At 59.0% G+C, this 20,728-nt stretch overlaps 3 protein-coding genes across 4 annotated transcripts; 1 reads left to right on the top strand and 2 right to left on the bottom strand.

The window, feature by feature from the left end:
• Positions 1–869: 869 nt before the first annotated feature.
• On the bottom strand, positions 870–7,791 carry ALKBH4 (alkB homolog 4, lysine demethylase; the record flags this gene model as incomplete). Its single annotated transcript, XM_079719196.1, has 3 exons — positions 870–1,810; positions 4,762–4,959; positions 7,669–7,791. 3 exons carry the CDS (start codon positions 7,789–7,791, stop codon positions 1,223–1,225), a joined length of 909 nt encoding a protein of 302 aa, XP_079575322.1. The 3' UTR covers positions 870–1,222.
• Positions 7,792–8,008: 217 nt separating this feature from the next.
• Positions 8,009–14,512, top strand: LRWD1 (leucine rich repeats and WD repeat domain containing 1; the record flags this gene model as incomplete). 2 transcript variants are annotated; one of them, XM_079718901.1, is made up of 15 exons in its annotated part: positions 8,009–8,088; positions 8,599–8,833; positions 8,930–9,046; positions 9,475–9,615; positions 9,861–9,965; positions 10,232–10,354; positions 10,432–10,546; positions 10,773–10,873; positions 11,083–11,290; positions 11,776–11,848; positions 11,939–12,079; positions 13,554–13,645; positions 13,830–13,985; positions 14,067–14,179; positions 14,274–14,512. In XM_079718901.1, the coding sequence occupies 15 exons, from the start codon at positions 8,009–8,011 to the stop codon at positions 14,418–14,420; spliced, it is 1,947 nt and encodes a 648-aa protein (XP_079575027.1). In that variant the 3' UTR covers positions 14,421–14,512. The 2 variants fall into 2 exon arrangements, with proteins under 2 accessions (XP_079575027.1, XP_079575026.1); XM_079718900.1 differs by having other exon boundaries at positions 10,764–10,873.
• Positions 14,513–14,871: 359 nt separating this feature from the next.
• Positions 14,872–18,820, bottom strand: POLR2J (RNA polymerase II subunit J). The gene is made up of 4 exons (XM_079718782.1): positions 18,697–18,820; positions 17,405–17,494; positions 15,806–15,980; positions 14,872–15,020 (listed from the first exon to the last, which is right to left on the bottom strand). The coding sequence occupies exons 1-4, from the start codon at positions 18,747–18,749 to the stop codon at positions 14,985–14,987; spliced, it is 354 nt and encodes a 117-aa protein (XP_079574908.1). The 5' UTR covers positions 18,750–18,820; the 3' UTR covers positions 14,872–14,984.
• Positions 18,821–20,728: the final 1,908 nt, after the last annotated feature.

Here is a 20,728-nt window from a genome sequence, read left to right as displayed (position 1 = left end):
GGCTTAACCTGACTGTGAAGGGGGTTCCAAGTGCAGTGGCCTTTCTGTGGTGAGTGAGAGGCGCCACAGGCCGCCCCGGAGCCAGCATGGGCTTGCCCTGTTTTCCTCTGAGCGGAGCCTTCCTGGTGCTCATAAAAACAAGTGCCCACAGATACGCTGAGGCCCTTTCCAAAGTGGAACATGGTCTCCGTTTAGTACCTGACCAGAAGTTTCAAAACTCAAGCGTTTCTATTTTAGACAAACTGCCAGGGCAGAATGTATTTCAGTGTCTTCTAGGAAGGTCTGTTGAGGATAAAGCTGCCTAAGCCTGAGCAGATCGAGGCTCATCTGCACTGCTCACCTGTCTTGTCCCGATTAATTCATTATGCATGACGCTGTGGAGACCACATGCGGTGTGCACACCCCCTGTCCTGTGTATGGATTTTTAAAACAGTTGACCTGGACTGAACTGAATAAATAAGTACTTAAGTTATGAATTGCTCTCTGCTCTTGGTGGAACGCCGTTGAGAGAGGTGATGCTTGGAAGCCCCTCCCTGCCAACCACTGGTCACCAGTGTTCCATATCCCACACCCCATGGGGTCAAGCATGACCCGGGCAGAGTGCAACTCAGAAGCTGTCAGCAGCTCTGAGGTCTGAAACAGTAATAACCTCACATCTTCTACCCATCCTGTTCTCCAATCCAACACGCTCCCTAAATGAAGGGCCTGGGAGTTCCCTGGCAGTCCAGTGGTTAGGACTCGGCACTTTCACTGCCGTGGGCCTGGTTTCAATCCCTGGTCACGGAGCTAAGATCCTGCAAGCTGCGTGGCACGACCAAAAGTAAACAAATTAAATAATAAATAATAAATAAATAAATGAAGGGCCTGCATGCTGGGACACTGGGCAACCTTGTTAAGAGAGACAGATAAAGGAGAAAATGACCTGAAGTGGTACCAACGATTTTTAAGCTCAAAGTATGCCACTGCCCTCAAGCTGTGACAAATTAACCCAGGCAAGTGGCCACGGCGCAGGTCAAAGGGGACCGACTTGAGGCCCGTTCCCGTCGAGCCAGCTCGCGGACAGGGCTCGCGCTGCCGGGCACCAGGGTGTCAAGCGGTCTCCTCTTAAGACCTGAGAAAGACCCTCGGGCTGGGCGCCCCCTTCAATGCCGGCTAATGGTCCACTCTGGAGCCAGCACCCCCGGCCAGGCCCAGCGCCAGCTCCCGTCCCCGGGGAGGCGGCTCACGTGGGTCTCCCCTGAAAGGAGAGCGAGGTTTGCAGGAGCTCCTGCCCCAGTTCCCGCTGCCTCCCGCTGGGGCCAAACTCGGCTGACAGCTCCCTGAAGGTGGCGCTCACGCGGCGGGCCCCGATGTGCCTGCGGTGGATGGCGTGCTTCCACTGGTGCCGCGCGGCTCGTGTGAGCACCAGCAGAGCGCGGCGGGGCAAGGGGACAGCCACCTCCACCTCCCGGCACGGGACAGACCTGCCGGGGGCCGTCGCGCCTTCCACCGGGGCCTGCGGGAAGCCGGACGGGGCCAGGCAGAGCAGCAGGCTGCCGGGCGCCTCCCGGGACATGGACAGCACGGTGGGGGACAGCAGGTTGAGGCTCACCAGCCGCTCCCCCCACAGCCAGGTATCGTCCAGGTGCGGGTCGATGGCCGAGCCCCGCTCCGGGCAGTAGTCCAGGTTACACTGCTCCACAGGCCGGAAGTCCTCCAGGACGGGGTAGAGGCCCATTCTCCGCACCACCTCCCGGCTGAAGCTGGGGAGGCCCTGGAAGCCGGCGGTCTTTAGCTTCTGTTTCCGAAAGTTGACTTTGGGGCCATAGTCCTGAAGGATGAGGACAAAAAGGAAGTGGGGAACTGTCTGAGTTTACAGAAATGGCATCACACGCCAGGGCTGAAGAATCCAATCACAGTGACCAAGACCAGCAAAGATTTCGGACTTCATGGAGCTGACATTCTGGCAGGAGGAGGCTGACACCAAGGAGGTAAATATAAACAGCAAACATCAGATGGCGGTAAATGCTGAGGAGGAAAACAAAGCAGGGGAGGGGGATGTGAAGCATCGGGGGGACATCTCAGCCCAGGTACCCCAGGAAGCAGAGCTAGAGACGAGGCCCATGCACGGCGTCCCCAGGACGTGGTGCTGGGGAGTCGGGAAGGAGCCGAGCAAGGCAGGGCAGGCCAGCCCATGGCAGCGTTACCCATCTGGTCAACACTGGGTGCGACTGGGCTTCAGGACCACAAGGGAGAAGAGTCTCCACAGGACCCAGCGGCGGTTCCACTCCTAGCCTCACACCCAAGAGAACTGAAAATACACGTCCATGCAGAAGTCTGTACTAGAATAGTCACAGCAGCACTATTCATGACAGCCAAAAAGTAGAAGCAACCCAAGTGTCCACCAACGGATGAATGATGAACAAAGAGTGGTCCGTCCATCCAACGGAATGAAATTCAGCCACGAAAGCAATGCAGCATCGATACAGCTGCAAAGGGATGAACCCTGAGAACGTCATGCTCAGTGAAAGATGCCTGATACAAAGGGTCACATATTACATAATCCTAGCTATACAAATGTCCAGAAGAGGAAAATCCACAGAGACAGAAAGTAGATTAGTGCTTGCTGGGGAATGAGGGAATGCAGAGTGACTGGCAATGGGTACGCATTTCCTCTGGGGTGATGAGAATGTTCCAGAACAAGACAGTGGCGACAGTTGCACAACACTGTGGATACACTGAAAACCAAACCAGTGAATTATACACTTGAAATGGGTGGATTTTATGGTGGGTGGCTTCTATTTAAAAAACAAAACAAAGACACCCTAGGGAGGAGCCTTGTAGATACACCTCAGGTCTGTGGCCTGAGGGATGGGGGGCATCTAGCCACACCCCTGCTCCCTCGGGCCCCCGCCTCGTGGAGGGTGGCTCCATCTGCTGGTGGAGTCTTTCTCCTTCCCTGTTCCACACGGCCCAGTGCTGGGCCCCGCCGGCTCCTGCGGGCCACTCCAACTCCTCGGCAGCAGCAGGCAGAAAGGCTGGGATAGGCGGGCCACGGCCAGGAGACTCCGAGGAACCCAGGAGGCGGGGGTGACTGCCGTGGGGACAGCAGACAGCAGCACTGGAGACAAAGGTCGGGCTGGCGGCCAGTGCAGGGCCTTCTGGGGCATGGTAAGGCCTCTGTGTTTACGTTGAGATGGGAGGCCTGGAGGGCCTGTAACAGAGCAGTGACTTGATCCAACTGGATGTCGGTGGGATCACTTCCTCCCTACTGAAACCAACTGAGGAGGACCGAGGGCTGCCCAGGAAGTGCTAGAGGCAGGTGGTGGCAGCGGCAGGCGGGGTGTGTTCTCAGATTCAGGATATGTTTTGAAGGAATACAGAGCTGACAGGAATTACCAATGAAAGAGAGGAACGTGGAAAGATCCAGGGTTTCTGGCCTGAGCAGGTGAAAGATGGAATTTGCCGAGATGGAGCCACGGCTCAGCTTAGGGATGCCAGGGCTGGAGGTCAAACTCACCAACGTGCGGGGCCGGGCCTCACTGAGATCAGTAAGGAGTGTCTGGAGAAGGAAAAGGAGAGGCCTGAGGACTGAGCCCGAGAACCAGCCGCTGGCTTTAGGCAGGAGGCGGGCGATGGAGGCAGTTTTTGAGTGGGTGAAACGGCAGCAAGAAGAGAGGACCTGAAGAGAACGGAGAGCTCTTCTGAGGAGCTCTGCTGCAGAGACGAGAGAGACAGAGCTTACTGGGAGGCCGGTGGGAAAGAGCCAGCCTTGAGTACAGAAGGGGGCGATGCGGGACAAGGAGTTCCGAGGAGAGGGGCAGCATCCCGCGCGCAGCTGGAGTGGGGCTCGGGAAGAAGCCTCGCACGGGCGAGAAGGCAACGTCTGTAGATGCACCTGTTCCCTCAGAGAGGCCCAGTCGTTAGTGGGGAGGGAAGAGGGGACGGAGAGGTTTGGAAGGAGGGCAGCAAAGCGAACGACCTGCCGAGTGGGAAGGGCCCGCGGCTCGGGATGGAGAGCCAGAGCCAGGGCGGCCACCAGCAGGGGGCGCGGGTGCTGGACCCGACCAGGGCTTTGGGTGAGCGGGGAAGAGCCTGGCCAAGTAAGAGGAGAAGGGGCGAGGGGCACCTGAGCAAGTGCCTGTACTAACTGGTCACAGGACCGAAGATGGGTGAGGACACATGACAGGAGGGGGGGGAATGTGGAAAGGGGGCCGATGGCTGGTTCGCAGGTCCTGGAGGGGGCGAGGATTGCTGGGGATGAGGAACAGAAGAGGAGAGGAGCGGACCCAGGGAGGAGGGGACTGTGATCCCTGGCAAGGGAAGGTTCAGGATCTGGAGGCCCAAGTATCAGTGGGAAGAGGGCTGGGGAGACTAGAAACTGACGGGGAGAACTTTGGATGGGGGGTAGGGGGATGGGGGGCAACTGGCAGCCTTTGAGAAACCCTCTGTGAGGGTCACCAGCACTAGGCCAGCTGGGGAGAGGGCAGAGAGAGCTGAGTGGCCATCTGCCTTTGAGCCCCGCCTTATGGAAAGGTAAGCAGGCCATGCCCAGGCCCCTGGCCCTGCCCCTTCCCAACGCACCCCATTCAGCAGCCCTGCCCGCCCCCACACCCCCGCCCCGGTCGGCGAGCTTGTCACCTACTGGCTCTGGGGAGTGGTGAGAGGTGGCTGCAAAGGAAGGCCCTGAGAGGGAGGTGAGCAAAGGGGCTCTGGGGTTGGGAGCCCAGCACGGCCCCGTAGCGTGACTGCCCTCTCTGGCCCAGCTCTGGCCCAGCCTACCTGCTTCCGCCGCCCGGACTGTGAGAGCTTCCAGGGGTCGCGGTCCATCAGCCGTACCATCTCAGCTTCTTCCGCCGGGGTCACAAAGTCCTCGATCAGCGTCACGCCTGGGAAGGGGAAGGCCCAGCCTTCAAAGTCGCACTCCTCGGCCCCTACAGCCCAGCCGGTGTCGGCGTAGTAAATGAACCGGTGTGTTTTCTGCAAAAGAAAGACAGGGGTGGGAATTCCCTGGCGGTCCAGTGGTTAGGATTCGGTGCTTTCACTGCGAGGGACCCAAGTTCGATCCCTGGTCAGGGAACTAATATCCCGCATGCCACTTGGTGTGGCAAAAAAAAAAAAAAAAAAAAAAAAGACAGGGGACAGGGGTCCTGGAGCCATTGGAACCCTTCCGCACACCGCACACCGCACACACACGCCCCAAGAAGCAGCCCCACCCAGCAGTGCACCCTCCCCTGCAGCACTTTGGGAGGCAGCTAGAGTCTAGAGGGAGGCGGGACCCCTGCCCAGGGCCGCCTCCTGGGAAAGGCCCTCAGCCCCTGCCTTTCTCACTTTCCCGTCTGTAAAAGGGAAAAGAGTATGCAGAACCATTCTTTCATCCTCCATTTTACAGATGAGGTGACTGAGGCTCAGCAAAGTTAAGGAACTAGCCCGAGGCTGCACAGCTGGGGCACAGCCTCCGAGGCCACACTGTTCCTGTGTCGCTGTGGGGCACTGTCTGCCCTCCCCAGGCTGGTGAGGGCTAAAGGGGAGGACTGTGTGAAGGCAGCCAGCCCTGACCAGGAGCTGGAGAAATCTGCTCCCCTACAGCTAAGGCCACGGGCCTGCCCAGGAGGTGAGCAGCACATGCTGGGAGGCCAGAGGGAGAAGCCCTTTCCGGCTGAGGTGTGGGTGTCTCTGGGGCCTGCCCTGCACTGTGGAAGCCACTGGCACTGCCTGAATTTCCCATCTAAAAAGAGCAAAACTGGGAGTTCCCTGGTGGTCTAGTGGTTAGGATTAGGTGCTTTCACCATCATGGCCTCGGTTCAGTCCTTGGTCGGGGAACTGAGATCCCGCAAGCTGAGTGGCATGGCCCCATACATACATATGTACATAAAATTTGGGGAAAAACACAGAGAAGAACTTGCCAGTCACCCAGAGGAGTGCCAGGCTGACAACCTTCTGTGGCAGGGCCTTCAGGATCTGCCTCTGGTTCTGAGCAGAGGCCACCCTTCTCCTGGGCCTCCAGCCAGTGACCCAGCACAGGCCTGGCCATTTCTGCCCAACGTGGGACTGCCTACCAGGCCGTCTTTGCTCCGGAGCTTCCGGTTGGGTTGGCCAGGACTTTGTCAGATCTACAGGGCAGTCTGAGGTGTTCCCTGCCCAGTGAATTCTGCGTCCTCCCGCTTTATGTTCTACAGGCATCGCAAGCACCCACACCCCAACCCTGAACCACCATGTCTCTGTCTCCTGGCACCTCACATGGGACACACGGAAAGTTAAGGAGTCATCCCGTACATTTCACTTGTCCCTCAGCCATCAGGTTGGGAAGATGCTACCCCCGCAGTGCCCTGAGCCTCCACACCCACGGCCATGGGCACAGTTCAGACCTTTGGCAAGGTCTGAAAAACTCTTTTTTAAGAAAGTTTTTAACTGTGGTCTAATATATACAACCACATATACGTTATACCTTTAAAACTGATCCTCAGCCACATTTTAAGTGCACATTTCAGTGTGTTAAGTATATCACATTGTTGTACAACCAATCTCCAAAACTTTCTCACCTTGCAAAACTAAATCTACCCATTAACACCTCTCCCCCTCCCTTCCCCCCAGCCGTTGGCACCCACCATTCTTTTCTGTCTCCGTGAATTTAACTACTTTGGATGCTTTACGTAAGTGGAGTCATACAGTATGTCTTCTGACTGGCTTATTTCACTCAGCATAACGTCCTCAGGGTTCATCTGTGTGGTAGCACGTGCCAGACTTTCCTTTCTTCCTTTTTTAGGACTGAATAATATTCCACTGTACGGATGGACCACATTTTGTTCTTCCTTTCATCTGTCCGTGGACACTTGGGCTGCTTCCACCTTTTAGCTATTGCGAGTAACTCTGCTATGAACATGGGTGTACAGATATCTCTTCATGACCCTGCTTTCAATTCTTTGGGGACCATATCCAGAAGTGGGATTGCTGGGTCATATGGTAGCTCTACATTTAATTTTCTGAGGAACAGCCACTGTTTTTCACAGGACCTTCTGAGCTTTTATCACGGACAGTGTGACAGTTTCTTTACTGGCTTCCCAGCCTCCTTTCCTTCCTATCCACCCCTCCCCTCCCCAGGATCTTTCTAAAATTCACAGGTAACTTCCTTTAAAACCTTCAAGAGCTCGCCATGGCCCTCAGAACAAGTCCTGCCTGCCTTCCGTGATCAGGCCCCACCGGCCTCATCTCCCTCACCTGAAGCATCATCCACCTTCCCCAGGCCTTGGCCCAGCTGGATGGCCCTTGCTCCGCTCAAAGCCTCTGAGTCCTTTTTTGTTAATTCGTTGGAATGAGTTTCCTCCTTGCCCGTTTCCGCCCAAGGCCTTCTGGGGCCCTCTGCCCTGGTTTTCAGCACCCCCTACTCTCTCCGTGTCGTCTAACCACGAGCCCGTGAAGCTCCCAGCCCCAGACACGGGGGTGCTACGTTTGCTGTCAGACTCCCCCCAGGTTCCAGAGGTGAGCTGTGGTCGGACTGCATCCACGTCCCAGCCCCTTTCCCACTCCAGGCCCACTGCTCAAAGCCCTCATCTCCTCACCCCGCAACGCCCTCATCGCCAGGGCCGCTGACACGGTTTGATCAGGAGCCCGTCTTCACGGCCAACCCGGGCCTCAGTTTCCCCGGATGAAGAATGGAGTTGTGGGCGCGGCCCCTCTCCCAGCCCTCACCTGCGGGGGCTGCTGCCAGGGCGGGTCAGCTCCGCGCTGCCGCTCGCAGATCAGACAGGTCCGGATACCCTTGCAGCCGCATTCCCGAAGGACCTCAGGGGCCGCCACAGCCGCAGCCGCCATCGCCGCGTCCTGGCAGCCAGGGCGCAGGCACGGGGCCGTGGGCGCCGCTGGGAGTTGTAGTGCGCGCGCAGGGCACGAGGTCCGCGCGGCCGCTTCCTTCCGGTCGTCGCCGCCGACGGATTCGCGCGGCGCCACCTCCTGGAATCGGACAACCGCCGGCGCCAACACCGGATTCGCGTGCCGCCGATCAGCTCCCCGCGGGCCGCGCCTCCTCGCCATGGGCCCCCTCTCGGTGCGGCTGCTGATCCAGCGGGGGCGACCCAAGTGCGACCGGCTGGGGAAGATCCGGAGCCTGGAGTAAGGGCCGGGGCCACACCGCCCTCCATCAGGGCCTGGGTCGGCGGACGGTCGGGAAGAAAGCCTGGGACCCTTCCTCTCTCCCTGCCCGGCCCCGTTATCACCCTGTCGGTTCGACAGAGTCTTTAATCATTCGGGACAAACGCCGTTCTCTCGTTATGAGATGGGTCGGGTAGGCCCGGAGCGGCATTACCTCAGAGGAGGTTCCGGGCTGCTAGGGAGACAGTCTTGCACAAAGAATATGGAGCAACCTGTTGAGAGAATTACAGAGGACTGGGGAGCACAGAAAGCCCCCCTAGAGGATCAGGAAAAGCATCCCGGAGGGGGCCAGCTGCCCCAAGTTATAAAGTAGGGACAGGGTTAAAGTAAGTGGGGGAATGTTGCGGGTCGGCTATGCACGCAGGAGAAATGTCAGGTGCAAAAGCCGTCGGAGGCAACCTGGGCTGCCATGGGTGAGGGGTGGGAGGCCTGCCTGCCCCCTGAGCCCGCCCTGTCTGCCCCTCTCCCCAGCCTGTCAGGGATGAATCTGCTCTCAGAGCACTTGGACCCCAAGCTCCTGAGCCGCCTGAAGCAGCTGCAAGAGCTGGACCTCTCCAACAACCAACTGGAGACACTGCCCGCCAACATGGGCCTGTCCCACCTGCGCATCCTCCGCTGCGCCAACAACCTGTTGGGTGATGTCAGTGTCCTGTGCCAGTTCCCACAGCTCGAGGAGCTCAGCCTGGAGGGCAACCCCTTTCTGACAGTAAGTGGGCGGCCCGCATCCCAGGCCAGCACCCTGGGGGCTCGGGCTCAGCCACAGGCTGGGGTGACCCCGAGCCACTCTTCCCTCATCCCCCAGGTCAGTGACAACCTGAAAGTTTCCTTCCTCCTGCCCAAGCTCCGTAAGGTCAACGGCAAGGACGCTTCCTCCACTTGCTCTCAGGTGGAGAACCTGAACCGGGAGCTGACCAGCAGGGTAAGGGGCGGGGCGGTGTCTCTGGTGCTTGGGAGCAGTTGGGGGCCTTGAGGAGTGAGTGACAGAACTGGACATTTGGGGGACACCAAGGGGGGTTACAGGGGCTCTCTGTCCCAACCCCAAGTGGCCCTGAGCCCCTAGCCTGACCTGTTGCTTTGAGCTTGGCTGTGGCGCTTGGCCTCTTGTCCTTGGAGGTCCTGCCCTCCACCTTGCAGGCAGGGCCTGGCAGGGGAAGCTGGGACGCTTTCACGGTGACTTTACCCTAGGCCGGCTCCTCCCTTCAGGGGCTGTCTCTCCCTTTGTGTTGCTTGGGTTTGTGCAACCTGCAGCTGAGACAGCTCTGGCCCTGAGATTAGAGGCAGAGGTGCCATAGAAGGTCCAGGAGAGCCGGGGTGGGCTGAGCCTGAATCTGGTCCCTCTCGTTCCAGGTCACAGCTCACTGGGAGAAGTTCATGGCCGCACTGAGCCCAGAGGAGGAGGCTGAGAAGGCCCAGGCAGACTTTGTGAGGTCTGCCGTCAGAGATGTCCGCTATGGGCCCAAGTCTCTCAGCGACTTCACCCAGTGGAGGGTATGTCCTCACCCCACTGTGCTGGGAGTCGCTTCTCCCAGCTCCTCCCTGGCTGCCACAGCCTGAGCCGCCCTGGAGGTCTCTGGCCATGAGGGGATGTGGGGAGTGGGCAGGTCAGGGAAGGAAGCCCTATGGGCTGGAAGGACTCTTCCCCAGCTCGGGAAGCACCCTCTGACTGGGCGTCTGGGGAGGGGCTGGAGGCCCCCGGGATGTGCTCAGCTTCCTGATGGCCTGGCCCCACCCAGGTGCGGATGATCTCTGAGGAGCTGGTGGCCTCTGGTGGGACTCAGGTGCATGAGGCAAACATCTCAGAGAGGCCCCCAAAAGCCACCGCGATCCAGGAGCCTAGGGTGAGTGGTTCCATGGGGCTCCCGGGCTCCCAGGGCCTGCCCTGGCCCCTCCTGCCTAGGGAGGCATTAGGGAAGCAGGGCGTCCTGGCAGTGTGCCCAGGAGATGGCCTCCTATGCTCGAGCTGGTTCCCTCTGACCCTGGTACCCCTGGCCTCCTGTACCCATGGGAGGGTGCAGTCCAGCCTCTGATGGGGAGGAAGGAAGCCCTGGGCAGATGGGCGCATGGTCCCCAGGCCCTCGGGTTGCCCCCGCCCCCTCCTCCACAGGCCAGGCCAGTGGCCTCGAAGCGGCCAGGTGATGTCCCAGTCAACCTCTCTCCCAACAAGCGGGTGTGCACCTCCCCGTTGGCCCAGGTGGAGGGCAGCCCCGTGGGCTCTGCTGGCAGCCAGGTGAGCTAGCAAGGTGGCAGGGGGCGTGTGATGGGAGCAAGGCCTGGGGCAGCCATGACCCCCCTCTGCTCCCACAGACCGCCCTGCAGCTGGAGCCCCTGCACTTCCTGCAGTGCCACAGCAAGAACAACAGCCCTCGTGACCTGGAGACCCAGCTCTGGGCCTGCGCCTTCGAGCCAGCCTGGGACGAGGGTACATCCTTGGGTGGCAGGCAGGCCGAGGGCCACAGCGAACAAGCAGAGCAAGCCTTCTGGGCACGGGGCCTGGGAATACCACCTGCAGGGGGCTGCCTGGGTGGACGGGGGAATCGGGAGGGACAGAGAGCTTAAAGTGTCCTCAGGGTCGGGAGGAGGGGCTGCAGTGGGGGACTTTACAGAGAACGTTTTCACCAGGCTGACCTCTCAAACAGGGCAGGCAGGGGCCATGTCCCAGACCGTGGCCACGTGTGGCGGGGAGGCCGTGTGTGTGATCGACTGCCAGACGGGCATCGTACTGCACAAGTACAAGGCGCCTGGTGAGGTGAGTGCCGGGGCCCTGCTTCTGCAGGGTGGCAGGCAGAGCCTTGGCTCCTGGGGTAGGAGCACTGGGGTCGGGGGGCCAGCCTCGGCCACCTACTCACCAGGTGACCTTTTTCTTCGATGCTGGGCTCCTGTTCCCGCGCCTGATCCTGCACACGTGTGCACGTGTGTAGCTCTGCCCCTCGGTGACCCCTCCCCTTCCCTCCCCAGGAGTTCTTCTCAGTGGCCTGGACAGCCCTGACAGTGGTCACACAGGCAGGCCACAAGAAGCGCTGGAGCGTGCTGGCAGCTGCAGGCCTGCGGGGCCTGGTCCGGCTGCTGCACGTGCGGGCCGGCTTCTGCTGCGGGCTCATCCGGGCCCACAAGAAGGCCATTGCGACTCTCTGTTTCAGCCCCACACACGAGACCCACCTCTTCAGTAAGACCCCCTCCCCGAACCTCCGGGGCTCCCTTAGCACCCGTCCTGCAGCCTGACGCCTCAGGACTCCTTCCTGGGATGGCAGGGAGCTCCTGTGGCTGGTGGGCCTCATACTGGCTGCTGAGGTCAGCGCAGACCGGTAGGAACATTGAGGCTTCACGGACAACTGACCAGGCTTCAGATTCTGTCTCTTCCCCCAACCTGCTCTGTGGCTTTGGAGGTTTCTGACAACCTGGGCCACGTCTGTGACCTGGGTGGATTCCCCTGGCCCTCTGGGTGTGATGAGAGTGATATCTGAGCAGAGACTGCGGGACGTGGCTGCCTGGCGTGGGGCACGTAGGTTAGAGCAAGATAAGGATGGTAGGCCCTGGAGGCTTTCTCCCAGCCGTGGCCCTCCCTCCCTGCCTTGGGGCCCCAGTGTCAGCCTGGGATGCAGCCTGCACGAGGGAGCAGGGCCACCTCTCTCCTTCCCATCCCCTCCTCAGCGGCCTCCTATGACAAGCGGATCATCCTGTGGGACATCGGGGTGCCCAACCACGATTACGAATTCCAGGCCAGGTGACGCTTTGCGGCAGGACTTCGTGGGGTGGGCGTGGGGGGGCGCACACCTGAGTCTGTGGCCTCACGCCCCCCCCCACCTGCCGGCAGCCAGCTGCTCACACTCGACACCACCTCCATCGCCCTGCGCCTCTGCCCCGTCGCCTCCTGCCCGGATGCCTACCTGCTGGCCGGCTGCGAGGGCGGCTGCCATTGCTGGGACGTGCGGCTGGACCAGCCTCAGAAGAGGAGGTGAGAACGGGCAGGGGTGCCCTGAAATCCAGTCCTCGGAGCTGGGCAGCCCCCAGTCCAGGTGTCTGACCCCAGGCACGCCTGCTGCAGTGATGCCCACACCACGCCCCCTGCCCTGGGCAGCCAGAGGCTGTTTTCACGGGCCTCCTCACAGAGCTGTCCTGTCCCCACCTCCTGCCCATCTCTTAGGAAAGGTCCATTCCCTCTCTAGGCTTGATCACCTTGTCACTGCCCAGGTCCTGCCACTCACCAGCAGTGTGACCTTCCTCTGTCCAACATGATTTTGTCACCCACAAAGTGGGACAGTAACTCACACCCCAGGGCTAGTGGAGGACAACGGGATGGTGTTTGGGCCAGGAGAAGGTCCAGAAGGGCCAGGTGGAGGCTTGTGGCTCCTCTGTCACCTGGAAGGCCTGAGACAGTGCTCGGCAGGGGTCCCCTGGCCTTGTGGGGCCCGAGCCTGGTGGGGGAGACGGACATTAAAACCCCCCAGAGTGTGACTGACGACAGCTACAGAGGAAGGAGAATAAGGTGCTCCGAGAGCAGGGAGGCCGAAGGGAATCTGAGGTGACCAGTGGCGGATGGACAGGTCCTCAGGCTCACGCTCTCCATGAGTCCCAAGGGAGTCAGGTGGGCAGAGGCAGGAAGGGTGCTCACACGGGGGAAGTGCAAAGGGCCAGTGGCAGGGCCAGCTGGCTGACCAGGGAGAGCTGGCCACAGCTTGGAGAACTGGAGGGAATGGCGCAAGGTGAGGTGGCAAGGTTGCCTGGGCCAGGGGAGACTGGCCCTGTGGGCCCTGGTGAGATCTTGAATTTTATCCTGAGCGCAGGGAATAGCATGGGAAGAATTTTAGGGCAGGTGGCAGGAGGGAACTGTAGTGACACCTCAGCACAGACCGTGGCGGTTGTCCAGCCAGGTGTTGGTGGCGTCCCCCTGCCACACCTGGGAGTCAAGCCCTGGGCCTGCCTCCTCCCTCCCTGCCTGGTCCCCAGGTCCTGTGGCGTCTCCCCCATGTCTCAGGTGTGTCTGCTGCTCGTGCTTGGTACTCGGCCGCCTTTCTGGCTCCGGGACTCCAGGCAGCTGCTGGGTGGCCTCTGCAGTGTGCCCAGCCCACTCTCAGCTTGGAAACATTCAGCAGCCGCTCCCCACTGTCCTCAGAGTCAGAGCAAAACACCCCCGCCCCGCCCAGTCTCTGGGCCTAGAAGCGCCCACTCGGCCAGTGAACTGCTCACCTCACTCAGCCTCACAAGCGCTGCCTCACTCCGGAGCCCTTCCTGGCCATGTCCCTGCGTCCCCTAAGTTGCCACCGCCTGTGACTCGGCACACTCAGGTGCTGGCTCCCCCTTCCAGGGCCTGGAACCCAGGCAGGGCCCAGAGTTAAGTGCCCGGCAGGTGTCTGAATGAGCGAGCAGCCCTTTGTGTGCAGCTCTTCCTGCAGCCTTCCTGGCTGACCAGCACTTCCGCTGCCCCACAGGGTGTGTGAAGTGGAGTTCGTCTTCCCCGAGGGCTCTGAGGCAACTGGACGGAGAGTGGATGGGCTGGCGTTCGTGAACGAGGACGTCGTGGGTGAGCGAGCTTAGCTCGCGACAGTCTGGCTTCCTGGGACCCAGATGGGCCCTGGTCAGGCCTTCTGGGGTCACTTCTCCCTGGGCTGGGGTTTAGGTCCGAGGGCTTCAGAGGGGTCCCCACTGTGGGACACGAGTTGCCCGGAGAGGGGCCCCCGGGCACAGTTCTTCATTCTCCCCGACAGCCTCCAAGGGGAGTAGCCTGGGCACTATCTGCCTGTGGAGCTGGAGCCAGACGTGGCAGGGCCGGGGCAGCCAGTCCACAGTGGCCGTCGTGGTCCTGGCCCGGTTGCAGTGGTCACCCACCGAGCTGGCCTACTTCTCACTCAGCACCTGTCCTGGTGAGTTGCCTGCCGGCCACCCCCAACCCTGCACCTCTGGGAGCTCCGCCCCACCTCAGATTCCCATCTCTGTGCTGGCAGATGAGGGGATGGTGCTCTGCGGGGACGAGGAGGGCAACGTGTGGATCTACGACGTCAGGCCCCTCGTGGCGCAGCGGCCCCCACCGCCGGCCGCCCCGCAGGCCCCCACGCAGGTAGGCACGCGCACTGCTGTCCCCGCCGGGGCTGGGGCTGCCCGGGGACCCGTGTCAGGAAGCAGGAGCCCGGCACCCTCTCTCTCCCCTCCAGATCCTTAAGTGGCCCCAGCCCCGGGCCCTGGGCCAGATAGTGAGCAGGACCATGGTGAACACGGTGGTGGCCGACCCCACCTTTACCTACCTCACGGCACTGACGGACTCCAACATTGTCGCCATCTGGAGGAGAAACCAGCCTTGACTGTGGGACGCAACTTACTCAGCTTTTGGGGTCGTGAGGGGGATCTTCTTATCGGTGACTATTTTTTATTAAAGTCTACTATGTAAGAGAAACCTGGGGGGACCTGTTTGTGGGCCCCATCAGGTGTCCCCCGCTGAGTGAGGCAGGCAGGCCCGGCAGCTGAGGCTCCTAGGGCAGGGACGCCTGGAAGCACATGAGCTTTCATTTTCTTCTGCTTGAGACGCTGCCGGGCAGCCCCAGGTTCCCAGGTTTCGTCCAGAATGAGTTTGTTCCTGCCACCCTCTCAGACAGAAATCTGGCTCCCTGGGCCAGTCCTGAAATGGGGCCCCCGAGTGGCTCTGGAACAGGTCCTCCACCCCCACCGGACTGACCCAGGGCTGTGAAGTCACCTCTGCTTCAGCCCACAGCTGGGTCTTTTCCTGCCACACTTTATTAGGAAGGTAAAACAGACTCTATATATGGGACACATCGGGTCAGGGGTGAGGGACTTTCTACAAGGAGGCCCACAGCTGAAGGAAGTGCTTTTGTCCACCTGGTACCTGGAGAAGGGCCGGGTGCAGCCCACTACTCGATTCCTTCTTGCTTGTCTTTGATGGCCACCTGATGGGGAGAAAGGAGGGGGTGCCCTGAGCTGGAATGGCCAGGTGAGGATGTTGGGAACGTACCCTCAGCCTCCCTGACCAAGGGCTGCCAGGACCTTGGCCAGGGGCCCCAAACGGTTCCGGGCACTGGGTAGCCAGCCCCCCAGGGACCCTCTAGCCAGCCCTACCCACCCCACCATGACTTCCCTGCAGCACAGGTCCTGCCACCTGGGGTGGCAGGGAGGCGGGGGAGCAGACGTGCTTCCTGGTGAGCCTATGACTGACAGACTGAAAGTCTGACAAGCCGTGGATCTTCCCCACTCTAAATTGTGTCTAGACTTTGAAGCCCCCTGCGTGAGCAGATGTGCCCACACCCATCTGGCCTTCTTGAAGGTGGTACCCCACGATAAGATGAGCTGCCCCCTAGACAGACAAACCACAGGGCAGCGGCACCACAGGGAAGAGTCTTGGAGGGACAGCCCCAGGCAGCAGGCCCCTTGCTTCCACGGGGACCACGAGAGCACAAAGGGAGACGCTGGGCACTGGGTGAGGTCCTACCCCTGGGTGCAGACAGCAGGCCCCAGGCCTCACCTCCATGACCCCTCAGTCCACACTTCCCAGATGCTGTGGTGTACACCCCTGTTCTTTCATCACCTCCGCTCAGCCCCCATTTCTCCCACCGAATAAATCAGAGGAAACAACCCAGGGATCGTCCTAGGTGTGGGCATGAGTACGCTGCAGCTGTGGCCATACAGGCTGGCGTCCAGACGGACCTCAGCCCCTCCGGCACATCCAGCCCCTCACCCGGAATCGCTCTTCCAGCAGGGAAAGCTCGCTGATGAGGTCCGTGATGGCGTTGGTGAAGGCCTCCTGGGGGCTGTAGTCCGGTGTGGTCTGCACGCGGATGATGATCTTGTGTTCCAAGGGGTGGGGGACTTTGTAGCCAGCAAACAGCACCTGTGGGTCCTTCAGCAGCTGCCTGAGACACAGGGATGGGCAGGGTGGGGGTGGGGGGTGAGCCTAGGGCCCTTGGGGCTCTGGCCCCTTGTGGCCTTCCAGGCCTTCTAACCAAGGCTCTTCCCGTTGGGTTGGGGCCTGTAAGCAAATGCAGCTGCTCTCGATCTTTAGTTGTTTGTGTTGTGTGATGTCGTGGTCACCACCCCACAGCCCCTGCAAAAATGTCCAAGACGTGTGAAGAAGATACAGCGTGTGGGGACTCCTCCCATACACACACCTACATCCATGAGGATCAGCGACCCTACCTGGTAAACACGGTTTCCAGTAACCTCTTCCCTCAGGAGACGTCAGGGACCCTCAACGGCCCCAAAGAAACCTCCCTAGGCGGTAAAAATCCAGCTAGTGTTCAGGAAAAAAAAGCCCCATTCCCATTCCCCAAAGAGCATCTGGCACAGCAAATAAAGGCAGCAGGGGGAGAAAGCCCCAGGCTCTGAGCACTTAATGAAGTGGAAACGGAAATCCTCTGGGCAATGCGGGCTGGCAGCTGCCGTCCACACACATGGGGTCCTGGTCCGCGAGGCTATGCGGAAGCGAAGCCTGAATCGCGAGCTGTGCCCTGGGCGCGTGGGGATTTTCTCCAGATCAGCTCCCTGAAGTGTGAGCACTGGGGGGGTGTGGGGGGCTGGCACAGGTGGGAACACTGGGCTCACGCAGTGGGGGAGGGTGGGGGGCAGCAGGGCCCCAGGAAAGCCTGGGTGCACCACTGGCTTGGCGCTGGGCAGGAGTCATCCACACAGAAGATGGGCAGCTCCGCCCCCTACTTACACCAGACGACCAGACAGGCTCCTGCCCACGGTCTCAAACACGCACACCTGGGAAAGGCATGGCTTCACTGATGGCACTTTTCAGCAGCGAAATGACAAGTCTCCGGCCAATCCTATTGCTGGCCACCTACCAGGCCAGGACTTCACTGGTGCAAACACCCACCATCCAATTATCAGGAACCCACCAGGGCACCGGATGACCACAGAGGCCCTCTTCCACCTCCTTCCCTTATTCTACTAAGTTACAATCTCTGGCACATACATCTTAGAATGCCAGGTGTCACTGAGGTCACTGTCACAAATGGGGGCGGCGTGGGTGGCCAAAGCTGAATGCGTCTCCACGCTTCTGAGCACAGAGCCCCAAGCGGGCCTTCTTTCCCGTGGCTCGCTGCACATTCACCTCCTTTAGTCAGATAACTGAGCCAACACAGGAAAGTGGCTACGTGAACAGATACTGGTCACTGTCATTTTGAAGAAAAGGTACTGGGATGTGTGAATTCCTAGAGCCAGCACCCAGAAGGACTTCCTGGAGCTCAGAGAGACTTGAGAACATCTCCTGGAACTTGAGCTTGGCCTCTCAAAGAGCAACATGACCCCCAAAAGCCTTTGACTTGGAACTTACGATTTAATGATGTTTCCTAGCGTATGGTCTTCCTTGTTGATGGTGAACAAACAGGCATTGGGTACCTTGGTGTCCTTGTTAATGGTGATCCTAAGGGAGAGGCAGAGGCAACAGGTTGGTGGGGAGGGCCGGGGCTTCCCTCCTCCCCGGAGTCTAAACCCTGCCCTTCAAGGAAGGCTCAGGTCCCACCTCCTCCTGGAAGACTTTCCCATCTCTTCATCCCATAACGTCCTCTGTGACTCAGAGTAGCACCGTGGCTATACCCCAAACCCAGCCACGCCTGGCTCTATGGGACCCTCATCTCACCTCTGGATTACTCCTTCTTCCTAAAGGAGAGCTTCTCAACCTTGGCACCACTGACATTTTAGGCCAGAAAATTCTTTTCTGTAGGGGGGCTGTCTGGTACACTGTGGGGTATTAGCAGTACCTCTACCACTAGATGCCAGGAGCATCCCCTTTATGACAACCAAAAATGCAGACACTGCCAAAGTCCTCTGGGGGGCAAAATGGCCCCCACTTGAGAACCACTGCTCTCAAGGGAGACTAAAGTGCCTGGTAGGGCCTAGACCGCAGGGCAGAGCCCTGGATACCAGGCAGTTAAGAGAAGGAAAAGCCAGCGTTTAAGATGGTCTTCTTTGTGCTGAGCCCTGGACTAAGTGCTTTACATAAATTACCTAATTTAATCTCCCCTTAGAGAAAATTCTGTTATTGAACACAGTAATAAGCCCATTTTCCAGATGAGGAAAGTGGGCCTCAGGCAGATCGTCACTTGCCCAAAGGCACAGAGTTCTTAAGTGGGGGATCCGGGAGCCAAGCCCAGGCTATCTGAGCACTGGATTACATTTCCCTTCACCTGCAGGCAATGAGGAGTCACTGGAGGTTTTACACCGGCAAATGAAGATCCGGTGTGAGTCTCAGAGCCATCATTCTGGCTGCAGCAAGGAGGATAAAGGTGGTGGGCGGGAAGACGAGTGAGGGGGGCTACCAGATCCCAAAGGAAAAGGACTGTGGAGCCAGACACACTGGGTTCGAATACAGACCGGCCACTTTCTGTGCGCCTGGGAAAGTTACTTAATCTCTCTGAAGCTCGGTTTCCTCATCTGCAAAATGGGGAGACTCACCAACACCTAGGACTGTCTTAAGTTTGGCAGACTCAAGTGTGAAGCGCTCTGTGGAGCTGGAGCAAAACCTGCAAAACCCCCGGCAGAGGACGGGCAGAGAAGCCCCAGAACCTGCGGGCGCTGACGGTCGAGGGTCCGCGACCCTCTCCCACCCAGGCCGGTTCCACTTACTTCTTCTCGCCCTCGAAGAGCAAGAACGACTCGAAGGCGGGAGGCGCGTTCATCCTAGCGTCGCGATAGCCTCCCAAGTCTCAGTTGCAGCCGCCACCACCTTCAGAACACGACCTATTATAACTCGACCACTTCCGGGTTAGCGGCTGCTTCCGGATTATGCCGGCGGCGCCAAACCCATGTGAGGATCGGCTTGTTGCCCTCTATCGGTCTGGAGGATCTTGCGCAGGCGCGAGAAAAGCCTGCCGGAGGGAGAGGAGCTGGTGGCTCTGCGCATGCGTGAGTCGGGAAGGTCCTCTCCTGGGCTCACCTGCGGGCATGTTTTGACGCATGCTCCTAACGCGGGGGGCAGCTCTTTTGGTTCTGAGACATCGCTGTCTAGGCTAAGCCGGAACCCTGAGCTCTCCTCTCTGCTCCCTTTGCCCCTTGATCCCTCTTTGGAAATGTGCCCTTGGAATACATGGCAAGAGGCCCTTGAATGGAGAATGGAGCCTTGGGTTAGTGGGCAGGTGTGGCCAGCCGAGGCGGAAGAAGCCTCCCCTGGTCTAGACTGTTGTGTATGGATAATCCACCTGCCAAGGCAAGCTGCTACAAGACTCCTGGTTGGGTTGTTACTGGTTTACCAGGTGGGCTTGTAGCCCAGTGAGGTTCTTGTTAGGGGAGCAGTTGGGTGAGGGCCGAGGAGGGGAGGCGGCAAGTGTATGCTGGTGGGGACAAAGAAACGTTGCCTGCCATTTCAATAAACAAAGAATGTTGCCGCCATCAAGCCATCAGCCCCTGACGGTGTGCCCTGAGGGGAATTCCGGATGGAGAAAAACAGGATACTAGCCCTAGATAGTTAAGATGCATATCTAAGAATCATTTCAATGCCCAGATTGCTGAAATCATTAACTTGAGATGTCTGTCTTTTGAGATTAGCGGTAATCTTTTGATGTTTGACTACATGTGTTTTGTTTGTTTTTCAGCAAAAAACTCCTTCGTATCCTGGCTCCTCCCTTACCTCTTTGGAAGAGTTCCTCAGAGCATTCTGAGAGGCTGTCTCCCAGGCTACTGTCCTCAGTAAGGTCCCCGATAAACTCGCAGGAACTTCCCTGGTGGTCCAGAGGTTAAGACTCTGAGCTTCCACAGGGGGCACAGGTTTGATCCCTGGTCGAGGAAGTTCCGCTTGCCGCTCGGTGCGGCCAAAAAAAAAAACCCAGAAAACAAACAAAAAACCACCCCCACAACTCGCAGGAATTCCATGGAGGTCCAGTGGTTAGGGATCGGCGCTTTCATTGCTGGGGCCCAGGTTCGATCCCTGGTCAGGGAACTAGAATGCCACAAGCCACATGGCACGGCCAAAACCCAAAAAAATCACGCATAAGGCGCTTCCCTGGTGGCGTAGTGGATAAGAATCCACCTGCCAGTGCAGGGGACACGGGTTCGAGCCCTGGTCCGGGAAGTTCCCACATGCCGCGGAGCAGCTAAGCCCATGCGCCACAACTACTGAGCCTGCGCTCTAGAGCCCGCAAGCCACAACTACTGAGCCCATGCACCTAGAGCCCGTGCTCTGCTACACGAGAAGCCGCTGCAATGAGAAGCCCGAGCACCACAGCAAAGAGGAGCCCCCGCTCGCCACAACTAGAGAAAGCTCACGCGCAGCAGCGAAGACCCAACACAGCCAAAAAATGAATAAATAAATTAAAATTTTAAAAATATATTTTTTTAAATCCCACATAACTCGCAACTTTTAGGTTGTGCATTTTTGTTTTTGTTTTGTTTTCAGTCAACACAGGTATGAGAGGAACTTTAAGGGATAAGTGTATGAGTTGGTTTTGGTTGGTTGATATTTTGCAGACTACAGCTTAGCATAAAAGTCCCACCTGAGCAGTTTGAAGCAACAGGAGCTGGGGTCTCAGATTAGCTACTGAAGCCCTAACAGCTTTCCAGCTGTTTCTTCAAGGCTGAGGAACAGCTGAGGAGCCCTCAAGGAAATCTGGAGCTTCCCCCACCACTTCCCGTAAAGGACTCTTTCCTACTTAAGCTTTGAGAC

This window comes from Hyperoodon ampullatus, assembly GCF_949752795.1.
Source record: "Hyperoodon ampullatus genome assembly, chromosome: 14".
In the NCBI taxonomy this organism is placed as follows: domain Eukaryota; kingdom Metazoa; phylum Chordata; class Mammalia; order Artiodactyla; family Ziphiidae; genus Hyperoodon; species Hyperoodon ampullatus.
Note: the sequence above shows the minus strand (reverse complement) of the source record. Positions and strands in the feature narration are given on the sequence as shown.